General features: G+C 58.6%; 1 protein-coding gene across 12 annotated transcripts in view; it reads left to right on the top strand.

Annotated features, from left to right (window-relative positions):
• Positions 1-12,075, top strand: part of NPHP4 (nephrocystin 4) — a 106,826-nt gene that overhangs the window by 20,832 nt on the left and 73,919 nt on the right. For 11 of the 12 annotated variants that reach the window (XM_059374242.1, XM_059374243.1, XM_059374246.1 and 8 more), the window contains 3 exons: positions 311-375; positions 2,761-2,916; positions 11,865-12,001. The exons of the other annotated variant lie outside the window; for it this stretch is intronic. In XM_059374242.1, coding sequence (XP_059230225.1) covers positions 311-375; positions 2,761-2,916; positions 11,865-12,001 — 358 coding nt within the window. The remainder of the gene's footprint in view (positions 1-310; positions 376-2,760; positions 2,917-11,864; positions 12,002-12,075) is intronic. 12 annotated transcript variants of the gene reach the window in all.

The following is a 12,075-nucleotide window of genomic DNA, read 5'->3' as shown; positions in this document are numbered from 1 at the left end:
GAGCTGGACGCAGCAGGACGGAGAAGACAGCGTGTCACCCCGTCTGCGGGGGCTGAAGTTCACGTTGTCCCTCTGGACGGGGCTTCGCAGCTTCGGCTCGCTGACATGATAGGTTTCCCTGGGGTGGTGTTTCTGTCTGTCTGTGCGCTGGGGGTGTCTGGCCAGGAGTGCTGGGGGCCGCGTCCTTCCTGCGCAGGAGGCGTGGTGCGGCGGTGGGGAAGGTCTGGCAGGTGCAGCGTGAGAAGCATGGCTGAGGTTTGCGACGCCCGAGGCAGCGGGCTGACGTGCGCTCTGCGGGCTTGTTTTCCAGGCTGCGGCTGTACCATGGCTCCCCCCGCGCCCTCCTGCACCCGCTGCTCCAGGACCCCGTGGAACGTAAGACGTGCGGCCTGCCCGGCCTCCCCATGGTTTCCCGACAGTTACCCGCTTTGAGTCCTTCTCGCTCTTTCTCAGCAGGAATCTTTGTCAGCTCAGCTCCTCTATTTAGTGATTAGGGCAGAGGGTGTCGCAGCTGGAGCCGTAACACGCTAGGCTGCGGGGAGGGTGTTGCTTCGCGCCGGTGGCCCCGGGAGAGGCGGCCCCAGAACTGGCCGATGGGAGGTCTGCCCGCCTCTGGCCTCTGGGGCAGGGCCCTCATCCACCAGAGGAAGCAGCTGCTGTGTGTCAGAGGCCACGCTGGCACCAGAAACCTTTCGCTGTGAGGCCCTTGGTTCTTTCCAGCTCGTCCAGGCTGTCCAGCTGTGCCCGACTGCGGACTGTCGTGCAGGGATGCCCGCGTCCTCCTCCTCGAGGGATGTGGGTGTGGAGGGGTCCAGTGGTTGGCGGTGGATCTCTTTGGGAGGGTGACTTTTTGTGTCTGAGCTGTCGCTTGGATTCTGTGATGGGAATTTTGAGCGTGCCTAGTGGCCTGAGTTAAAAATCGAGCCAACCCCAGCCCTTCCACGGCCTGCTGAATTTGGTGAAAATTTCATGGCAGAGTGGGGAGTATCTGAAGCTTACTTTTACTGATGAAGATTGGCTCTTAGGTTATGTGTCAGTTGAGTCCAGTCATCATTTTGCCAGCATTTTGCCAGCATTTCATGTCCTGGAGCTCCCATAGGGTTAGGACTTTTTTTTTTGAAATTTTAAATTTTATGTTAAGTGGACTTAACACCTGCCGTGGGGCTTGAACGCTCGACCTTGAGATCAAGAGTCACCTGTGTTCGTGATTGAGCCAGTCGGGCGCCCCAGGACCAGGACCTCCTGAGGGATGTGCACGACCAGCACCTTGCCCGGGGCAGCTGGGAAGGTTGTGTGGGGATGGGTGGTGGCCCACCTCCTCGTGGGCATTTCCAGAAACGTATGCATTTCTTGCCTGAATAGGCGATTCGTTCACATGATTCAGAATTAAAAGGTATAAAATGCACGAAAAGGTTCAGTGAGGCCTCTTCCCCCCACTGCTCTGCTCCCTCCCTGGTGCCCTAGGTGGCCTCTCTGAGTCTCCTGGACCCAGGAGGAGGGGGCGACAGAGGGGTCTTCGTACTAGGACAGAAGCAGAGGTGCCTGTCCCACTCTCATTATTCCCTCTGCTTTTCCCTGTAATGGTTCACCCTAGAAGGTCTTCTCTTGGTGTTAAACACCACCCCCCCCCGTTCTTCGCACAGCCACGTGGTATGTTGTCAGGTGTGTGTTCTGTGCTTGACTGAGTGGCTTTGCGAGTGGGCACTGGGTGGACCCGGGGCACCGAGGTTGGGAGCCTCGCTGGTGTGGACGGCTGCGCTTTTGCACCTGTGTCCACGCAGCTGTGGGCTGAGCTCCCGGAAGCTGCGGTGCTGGGCCCCGGGGCTGGTGTGTAACACTTCTCCTGCTCACCTTCCATGGAGGCCCAGCCAGTGTCTCCAACCAGCCAGCCACACAGGAGGGTGCCTTTCAGGGCATTTAAAATTTTAAAGTAAGCAGACCCCATTTTTGTAGTGGTTAGGAATGAAAAATACAGTTTTCATTAACATGTTTTTCTAACGAGTGCAGTAAGTCATATTCTTTTCTCATGAAATCATGTAGTGTGCCTCAGGAGTTGGTGAGGCCCCTGTCAGTGGGAGAAATCAAGCCCCAGCAAGACTCTCTGGTGGAGATGAGTAGAGGGCATGTCACGGGTTCCTCTCAGCCCCGGGGCCCTGTGGTCCCGAGTCTCCCTCTTCTGGCATCCCAGCTTCTGTGGGTGCTGTTCCCTCCGTCTCCCTGAGCTCTGTGTCTGGGCCTTCCTCAGCTGCTTCTTTGTCCAGGTTGCTCTCCCTCTTCCACCCCCCCCTTGCTCTCTGTCCGCTATGTGCATCTGTCCTGGGCTTCCGTCCGCTCTTCCTTGTGCTACGGGTATCCGTGGGTTTGTGTCTTGCTCTCAGAGGCTCCCCTCAACCCGGGTCTAGTCCTGCTGCTGAGTGGGAAAGGGAGGCTGGCTGAGGCCCGGGGTGCCTTCTAGCCCCCCTCTGATGACGGGGACCAGGACCTGGACTTCACCACACGGCGGGTGGGGGAGGTGAGCAGCAGAGATTTGGTTAAGTTGCATTAAAAGCAAATATCTGTGCCCCTGAGGTTCTAGCAGACAGTTACTAAGGACTGATTCTTTTTTTGCTTTGTGGCTGAACTGACAGAGCAATTCCCCTTTCTCTGTCGAAAAATGTGTTTCCGGCTTGTGGTGTTTCTTTCTTAGAGGCGCAGTTCATCCTCTGGTTTGACCGAAATGGCCTTTGGTTCCAACTGTCACATAGGTGTTTTCTCCCCCAGAGAACAAGCACGTGACCCTCATTGAGGGCTGCAGCCTCCAGTACGCGCTGAGGCCGCACCCGCTCCTGGAGCCTCTGTTCCATCTTCTTCCCGAGAACCTTCTGGTGTCTGGTGTGCAGCACATACCTGGCCTCCTTCCAGCTCACGGAGAAAAGGGTAAGGGCTGCTCCGACTCTCCAGCCGGTGAGTCTGTGCGAGTCGATGGTCAGACCTCGCCAGAGTCAGGCAGGCTCTGGTGTGCGGAGGGCTGGCCCGGGAGGGTGGTGGTGGGAGGGGCGAGGGGGAGGGGGTAGGGGAGGGGCAGGAAGGGAGCAGGGCAGTGCTGTCTCTCCTGCTGTCCCTTCTGAGCAGGGTCTCGTACCCCTCAAGTCACTTCTGCCCTGTCTTGGGGAGTGCTTTTGTAAGTCAGAGAGTTGGTGTCTCTGTGACAAGGCCGGGATAGCCACGTTGCTAGTTCTCACCCTTATCGGACCGTACCAGGGGCCTGATTATTATTATTATTAAGTTGTGAGGTAGACATAACGTGCACTGACTGTTGTAACCGTTCGTAGGTGTGCATTTCAGCAGCTGTAAGTACTTCTACCACTTGTACAACCGTCTCCACTATCCCCTTCCAGAACTTTCTCATGTCCCCAAACTGAAACGATAGCTCCCGCACCCCTCCCCCAGCCCCGGCCCCCGCGTCCCGCTTCCTATCTCTGGGAACGCGCCTCCTCCAGGGTGCTGCTCAGTGCTGGCCCTTCGGCGACCGGCTTGCTGCGTTGGGCGTCGTGTCTTCACGGTCCGGCCTTGTTGGATCACGTTTGGGACTTTCCTTCCTTTTTAAGGCTGAATCATAGTCCATTGTGTGGAGGGACCACATCTTGTCTCTCCATCTGCCCGTCCACGGGCACTTGGGTTGTTCTGCCTGTGCTGTCGTCGTGGTGCTGCTGTGAGCGTGGGTGTGCGACGGCATCGTTGGATGCGGAGGTCGGTGGGTGTGCAATGCTGGATTCTTTTCAAAAACCAAAATCCACATGAGAGTCTTAGAGCTCTGTCTTGGTGTGTTTTAGGACTTCATTCTCCAGCGGGGGGTTAGGGGCAACGCCTTTACCTTGAGATCACTGCAGAGGTGTGCTCTGCTCTCGGGCCTGCTGATGGGCCTTGACCTGGGCCTCATGCCCCTTCTGGGCCCTTCCGGAGGCTTCTTGTCTGGCTGTCTGAGGAGTCCAGGAGAAGGGGCTGCATAGGTCCTTCCCCACTGGCTCTGCTGGAACCTCTTGTCTGGGGGGCTCCCTCCCTGTTCCATCCTGGGGGGAGCAGGATTGGGCGTGGGTGTGCCGAGTTTTCACTTAGATCAGAAACACTCGAGACCCCAAAGAAAAGAGGTCGCTCGGCTCCGGTAGGGGAATGTTTTCAGTAAAGGGGTCCCTGCACATGGCTTGGTGTTCTGGTCCGTGCTGGGACGCAGACGGTGTTATCTGAGTTCAGGAATTTCCGGGATGGGCCTGTGCTGGTTGTCGCCATCATGACGTCATGTTTCTCCGTGTTCCTGAGTAGAGATGATGAGGCACAAGGAAGGATAAATTAACAGTGAACAGAAGCAGGTCCGAAGAGGGTCCCGGCTTCAGACCTGCCCTGGCTTACCAAGCTCCAGCAGCCCCCACCACAGCCCCTCTGTCATTTGCCTGTGTTCTCTCACGGGGGAAGGAGGGTCAGGGGGACGGCATGCCGCATGTTATTGCCGTCGACGTTGAGAACAGCGTGACAACCTGCGTCTGGTGCTGAGACCTCGGCCTCATCAGCCGGGGGGCCTCTGAGTCCCGCCACACTGCACGCTGATGTCCGGAACCTAGTGTGCACCAGCTTTCAAGTCCGCTTACGACGACTCTGTGACTTGAGGTTCTGGGTGGGAGATTGTCTTTGGGGCCTGAGGTGTGTCCATCATTCTGTGACACTTGCCCCCGGGGGTCTGCAGAGCTGCAGATAAAACCTGGAAGGGCCGCAGCTTCTGTGTCACTACGGCAGGGGCAGAAGGGCAGCTCCGACCACCCACGTTGTTCTTGGTATCTCTGGGGAATCCAAGGCTCCAGCTAGAGACGGGGGTGGGGGGGTGTGATTCCAGTGCCTCCCACTTGAAGGTCATGCCTTTGGAAGCAATGTGAACCCCAGTGGCTTCTGGTTGGCCCTTCCCCTCTGTGGAGTGGCCGGTTGGTCACTGGGACGCTCACTGGATGCGGGCAGTGTCTGAGAGATTGCAGCACTGATGACCGCTCATGTTGTTGAAAATCTGATGACCGGGACCCTGGGTGTGGAGCCGCGACGTGCTTGGGAGGGCCGCTGGGAGCACTGGCTTCGACAGGCCGGAGCACACTCCCTCTTCTCGGGGAGAACGGACCGGATGGCAGCTTCTTACCGCGTCCCCCGGCGACCATCTGAGAAAAGAAACCCATGTGCTCTGCCCTCCCCTGACGAGCAGGACGCCAGGCTGATCTGTAGCTCGCGGTGTGGATGCGGTTATTGTCTGTGCTGGAAATCCTGCCCAGTGTCTCTTGGGCTTTTGTGACTCACTCTTGGAAAAGGGTTTCTTTGCTGAGTCACATTTTATAGCCCTGAAAGTGCCAGGGCGGGGATCGGTGCCGGCTTCAGCGGTGGGACTCACTTGCAGTGTGCAGAGGGTCTGATTTTATTTTGGTGCCGTACGGGGGGGACACAGGTGTTTGTTCATTTGTAGAAGGCCACGATATAGGAGGGCTGAGTTGTTTTTAACGGAAATTTTTATCAGGGTCGCTCTAGGTTCTCATGCGGTTCTAATAAATAATGCAGAGAGACTCTGCGTGTCCTTTGCCTAGTTTCCCCAAAATTGCAGCACAAGGTCACGGCCAGGACACGGACATCGGCACAGTCCCCAGCCTCCCCCCGCATCTGCCACTTAGACTTGTGTGTGAGGACTGACTTCTGAAGAGCTGTTTTCAACCCGGGAGTGACCGGAAATGACAGGTCCTAGCTGGGGCTGTTCTCGGGGCTCTTTGTTGCTCCCCAGGAGGAAGGGGGGCCTTTTCCCGCGAGCGGCTCTTAGAGGGAAGCCCTCCGAACCCGTCCAGATTAGCAGGTGCTGCCGACCCGCCACCTCTTCTGCAGCCAGGAAAGCCACGCAGCCTCCCTCTCCTGGTCTTCTCTCCCTTGCCTGGTTCTGACCTTTCCGCAGGCTTCGGTTTGACAGGCCTGGACTGTGCGTCGGCCCCGGGTAAGTGCTCACGTGCTCCTCAAAGCCGCCCCTTGCAGGAGCCCCATGCCTCGCTCAGAGCCAGGCTCCGCCGGGGCTCCTTGGCCTGCCCTCGGGGCCGCAGGTCTGTGTGCCAGTCACGTGCCCGGCGGCTGCCGCTGCTGCGGCCGTGGTGGGGGGAGGTCTGGGGAGGTGGGGACCAGGGAGACTTCTCTCGTTTGGGGCAAGGCTCAGAGCGCGCCTCCTGCGTCGGGGCAGGGCCAGAGCCTTGCGTAAAGTGTCCGAGTGTGTTGGGAGCTTCGTCATGAATGAAGCGGGAAGCCTGTTTTTTGGAACTGGACCTGAAGGCCAGAGGCCAGTGCCAGGACTGAACGGAGTCCCAAGGGAGGCTTCTGGTTAGGGGCGCAGGGGTCCTGCAGGGCTGCTAGTGCAGGAGGAGAGCGGAGGGCCTCACGTTCCCCCGAGCTGGCCGACACCATCCAGGCATCTGGAGCGTCCGGAACGCTTGGCCACAGCTGTCTGTCGTGGGCTTGGTGGGAGTGAGCCGTGGACTGGCAGCATCTGAGAGTGGACGAGGCCTCCGGGGTGACCTGAACCAAAGCTCGGTCTTCCGTGCTCACGTCCGCAGGCTGCCATCCATGGCTGGCTGTGGTGCTTCGGGGGAGTCCCAGGAACTGTGGTGGCAGCGGCATGTGGCCCATAGAGAGGCAGAGAAAGGCCGCTGTCCTCGCCACGTGCCCGTCCCACGTGCCCGTCTTCCTCACTCGGGGCCTTCGAGGCGTTTCTTCCCCGACCTGCAGCCTCACTTCGCTCTGAGCTCTGCCGAGACTTTGAACGCCTGCCCCAGTGATGTGCGTCTGCTGTCCTTCCTTCTTGGCTGCCTGCCGTCCTGCAGGCCTGCTCATGCCGACATCGCCTGAAGCGGCCTCTGCCGTGGGTCCTCCCGCCTGGTGCGGGCGCTGGGTCCAGCCCCGCTTCCTCACCTGCTAACCCAGAGCTCAGCCGAGTGTCCGGAGAAGTGCTTTGTCGGAACTGGGCCCGCCGCTCTGCCGCGTGGCGGCCTGCCCCGGTTGGCGTCCCACATGGTCCTCCCGAGTCCCTGCTCAGGAGTCCCCTGGGGTGTCCTTGAAAATGCTGCTTCCCCCACCCCGACCTGCTGATGCTCCTTCCAGCGGATGGCGTCCAAGCACCCTGCCGGCTGTGGGGTGCGTCTCCCAGGCTCTGGGGGCTGCTCAGGTCCTCGCCGGGATTTGCCTTGTGGATTGGTCTGTGTGAGCGCAGGTTGCCGGTACGCAGGGGTGGGGGTGGCGTGGCAGGAGCAGAGCTGGTGTCCTCCCTGTGCAAGCTGCAGTTTTAACCTGACGAAGGAATCTTGGCGGAAAGTCCTTCCTTCCAGTCTCACCGCCCAGGGAACCGCCCCAGAGCAAACCACTGCCCCGTATCCCTTCCCGGGTTCTCCGATGCCTGGGCTCATCTGTGGTTCTTCTGTGGGTTCGGGTGCGCAGGCCCCCAGCCGGGGAGAGGGCGCAGCCTGGGGGTCTGGGTGGAAGCTCACATCTTGATGGGCTGAAGCAAGGGCGGACGTGTCCTCTCACCACTGCCATCAAGGGCAACAGGTGTTTTAGAAACGCGGACGGCTCAGACGCCCTTCTGCTCCTGCCCGCGGCGCTGTCAGCCTCTCACTCTGTCATCCCTCCTGCGGCGCTGTTGGTCAGGGGAACCGAATGCCCTTCTGGGAGAGCTGCGCCCCTGGGAAGCTGCGGACCGTGTTAGGACTTTGTGGGGAGCTCATGGGGCACGTGGGGGTGTTTCTGAGCGCTTCCCTAGAGGACGGTACTCCAGGGGGTTCTTGCCTGCTCTGCGCCTGTAACCCTGTTTTCTCAGCGGTGCGTGTGGGGATCCCTGGGGGAAGGGGGTCTGCTTTCCTGTTGGAGCAGTGCTGTTTTTGGGGTTGCATTCCCGTCCACAAGCTGGGCAACAAACGTGGGAAAGCTAGCCCTGGTCGCAGAGCGGGAGGGCCAGGAGTGCCCCCAGAGGTCAGCTCTGCTGCGGTTCCGTCAGTCCTGGTCATGGAGGGTGGGTGGTGAGTGAGGGGGGGCGTGTCAGATGGCGAAGCTGCCCCGTGGGGGTGCAGGAGTGGTCAGGGGACAGGCTCCACGTAAGATGGGGACATTCTTGGGACCTGCCCCTGCAGATGCATCTGGGGGGCAAAGGAATGGGCTGGGGCAGCTCAGTGCCCAGAACTTAGGACGTGCCAAGCCCTGGGACCTGCTGTTCTTTCTTCGGGGGTTCCGTCCCCTGCCGCGGCAGCTCGGGAGGCCCGCTCCGTCTCCTGAGGGAGAGCCCTTCTCCAGAGCCTGTGCCGTTCTCCAGACATGGCCTGGGGAAGGCCGGCCAGATGCCACCCTGGGGCACCTCTCAGGATCTGAAATTTCTGCCCAGCCCAGATGTGGCTCTTCAGTCTGGCCTCCTGGGGGGAGAGTGATCGTCCCTGTCCCTGTCCCTGTCCTATTCGGCGTGTGGGACTCACTTTTCACCTCTCTGGAGACCAAGGTTTTGACTCCTTTTGTTGTTACTGATGGCTGTGGGCCTGGGGGCCACCTTGTCATGGGGGTGGGCTGTGCAGAGCCTGCTTCCTGCCTGGCGAAGGCCTCTGCTAGAAGCAGGGGGCTCTGCCACCTTCCGGACCCCTGGATCTTGCTCTCACCCCTGCACTGTCCCCTTGAGCTGTGAAGCCGGCGTGTGGGAAATCAGTCTGGGAAGTAGCCTTTGCCCACCAATATTTTAGTTTTTGTACGTGAGTGGGTTCCCTGCGGGATGGGCTGTCGTCCCAGCACACGTGCAAGCGTGTCTGTCTCTGCTGCCGCCCCGTCTGTGTAAGGGCCGCCACTGGCCAGCCCCCCGGGTCCTGCCTGAGTCCACGGCTCCCAGCGTGGCCCGTCCTCGCTACATGTGGGTTCTGAATTTGCAGATCCGCTCACTCCCTGAAGTTCTCACCATGCTTTCCTGCTCGTTTGTGGACATGTGCTTAGTGGCTTAAAAATCTGAGTCTCCCTCACGTGCGTTTCTGTGGGTGAGGCGGCTTTGGGCCCGTCACTTTGCCCGTCCAAGCCCTGGTTCTCTTTTGTGAAATAAAGAGAATAGAATGTACGGGGATGGGCTGTGTTGAGATTTAGGATGATCTGGTGAGATGTGTGTGTCTGTGTGTGCCTTCCGTGGAAGCCATGACGTGTTCCCGGCTGCTGTAGGGAGCACGCGTGGATGCTGTCAGCTCTGTCTGCGTAGCCCCGTCCTGGCTTCCACAGCTGAGGACACTGAGGTTTAGAACCTGGGACGGACCCCCTGGCCCGGCCGCAGAGTGCGCGTGACCGCCGTGCTATCCTCCGTTGTTGCAGGACACGCGCTTCCCTCCGCCTGCCGCGGACGGTGGACTCGGCTCTCCCCAGCAGGCGCTCGTGTCTGCTGGGCCTGTCCTCTTCCTGCAGACGGGCCCTGGTTTGGAGACAGTCCCCGCTCCTTCCTTCCCTTTGCCCTGAGGGCTCTGGCCACCCTATCTCTCTCGTCCTCTCTGAAGCCCCATGAGCTGTGTGGCCCCTGGGCCCGACAGTGGGGGACCTGGTGCGGGGCAGGTGGTCCTGCCGCTGCGGCCTGTGGCTCCGCGGAGCCCTGGTGCAGGGGATGCGCCCGGCGGGGGACGCGCGCTACCTTAGCTCCTCCCTCTTGCCTCTTCTGTCCTCCTCCTCTGATGAGGGTTTTAATTTATTTATTTATTTGACAGAGAGAGATCACAAGCAGGCAGAGAGGCAGGCAGAGAGAGAGGAGGAAGCAGGCTCCCCACGGAGCAGAGAGCCCGATGTGGGGCTTGATCCTAGGACCCTGGGATCATGACCTGAGCTGAAGGCAGCGGCTTTAACCCACTGAGCCACCCGGGCGCCCTGATGAGGGTCTTAATTCAGGTCGGGCCTCAGACACTTGATGAACCACTTCCTGCAAGGTCGGACTTCATTGTTCCTGCTCTTTAACGAGCAGTTGTGGTTACGTAGACCTTTTACACCGCACACCTGGGGGGCACGAAGGCATTCCCGGGGCTGTACAGCCGCCACCACTGTCCACCGCCAGAACCTCTCGCCTTGCGAAGCGCCCGGGAAACTTGCCGCCCGTCCTGCGCCCAACCCCTGGTGCCCGCCCGTCCACTCTCTGTCTCTGATTTTACTACTTTAAGTGCTTCCTGTGAGCAGAATCGTCCAGCATTTGCCCTGTATGTGACTGTCCCATGTCCTCAAGGCCCATCCAAGTGTCCGAAGTGCCGTCCTTTAGAAGGCTGACATCGTGGGTGTGGATCGACCACATTTGTTCTCCTCCGTTCATCTCCTGATGGACGTTTGGGTGGTTTTTAACTTTCAGCCGTGGTGAGTAACTGTGCCTGCCCTGTGTGCTGGCAGGCTCTGACTCTCCACGGAGCTGCTTAAACACTGCTTTTTAAGTTTAGAAAGGAAGCACATGCGTATTTCTGAACTACGCAGAATCCAATGTCTGTTTGTGATGGGGAAGGTGCGGGAAGCCAGAAAGAAGGAAATAAAGTCATCTGTGATCACTTCCCGTATGTGTCCATGCGCACGTGTAAATGCGCAGGTTTTCAGGTAGAACTGGCATTAGATGATCTCATAATGGTGTGAGGTGTATTGTTTTCACCTACAATAGTGTGATTATTTTTCAATTACTAAATAATCTTTGACAATGTGAGTTTCCTTCTCATTTTATATGGAGGCACAGTCATTGGCTCAACATTTCCCTGCTGGTGAGCGTTTGGTTGTTTCTTTTTTTCTGTTGTAAATAACATTTAATGAGTATTCTTGTATGCAATGCTTTGCCTCTGCATTTGATTAATTTTGCTAAACAGGTTCAGAAAGTGGAATTAGTGGGGCAGAAGGCGGCAGTGGATAGTTTTACGGGCCTTGGTGCCCGCAGAGGCAAAGCTGGGATCGCCTCTGGCTGCAGGTTTACCGCCGGCAGGACGGCAAAGGGCTCTCACCACCGTTGGCTCTGCGCAGTCTCACGGCAGTTGTTTCCTTTCTCTGACTTTGGAATCCGCTCTTAAAATCCAAGACTTTGTACCTTCCTTCTTATGGGTAAAGCTTGGGAAGAGACATAGGGCAGCAGAGCAGTGACGGGCACAGGAGGGCAGAGCCCGGGTTGCGTGCTCGTGGGGGGGCGGTCAGCTTGGCCTTTATCCTGCCGTGGCGCCCGAGCCAGCGGGAGGCTCATTGTAGACCTGACCACGCCCCTCACTGCGGAGTGTTGGTGCACCTGCTCTGGGCTGGGCACCGAGCCGTGTGCTGGGAGCCACCGTCCCCTTCTGTCCTCACAGAGCTCCCAGTCAGGGCTGCGTCCCCTCCCTGCCCCGGACGGGGACTCTTCTCTTGTGGTGTCAGCCCAGACGGTGTTTTTGCTTGTTGGCTTAATGTGCTCATGAGTATTTCTGCATGTTTCCAAATGGTTCAAGGTAAACGTACAAAAATAAGAAATGGCATCGTTGGCTCTGTTCTTGCTAGAGAGGAAGGCAGTGATTCAGGGAAACCGAGCTGATAGGAACAGATGTCACCCTGCATTCTCTGATCTGTGTTCTTTGGATTGCTGAATTATAAAATGTGTTCCTGGAGGAGGGTGGGGGAAGGAATCGGGCTGTAAATGAAATCTGGGCTTGTTTAATCTGCTTGGCGTCTCGGTGTGAACGGAGGTGGGTTCTGATTCAGCGTTCGGTCTGAGTGCTGTTCCTGTGGTCTCTTCTCTGCCTGGAGGGCCCAGCACCATGGCCTGGACCTCGGTGGGTGAGAGCCCCTCGATGCTTCTGTGGTCCTGTCGCCACGGACGTGCTCCACGAGCCCCCTTCTTGTTTCAGGGGACGCTCTCCGAAAGCCTCGCCTTCAGAAGGCCGTCACGTGGTACTTGGATGATTTATTCTTCACGCTGTACCCTTCCTTGGAGAAGTTTGAGGAAGAGCTTCTGGAACTCCTTATCAGTGATCACTTCCGGGAGGTACTGTTTCACCTGGTGGAGCTTCCTCTGAGCCGTGGAGATGCAGGGGGGCCAGAGGTGGGGAAGCTGCCAGC

Source organism: Mustela nigripes, chromosome 14, assembly GCF_022355385.1.
Source record: "Mustela nigripes isolate SB6536 chromosome 14, MUSNIG.SB6536, whole genome shotgun sequence".
Lineage (NCBI taxonomy): Eukaryota > Metazoa > Chordata > Mammalia > Carnivora > Mustelidae > Mustela > Mustela nigripes.
The sequence above is the reverse complement of the archived record's forward strand: the minus strand, read 5'-3'. Positions and strand labels throughout refer to the sequence as shown.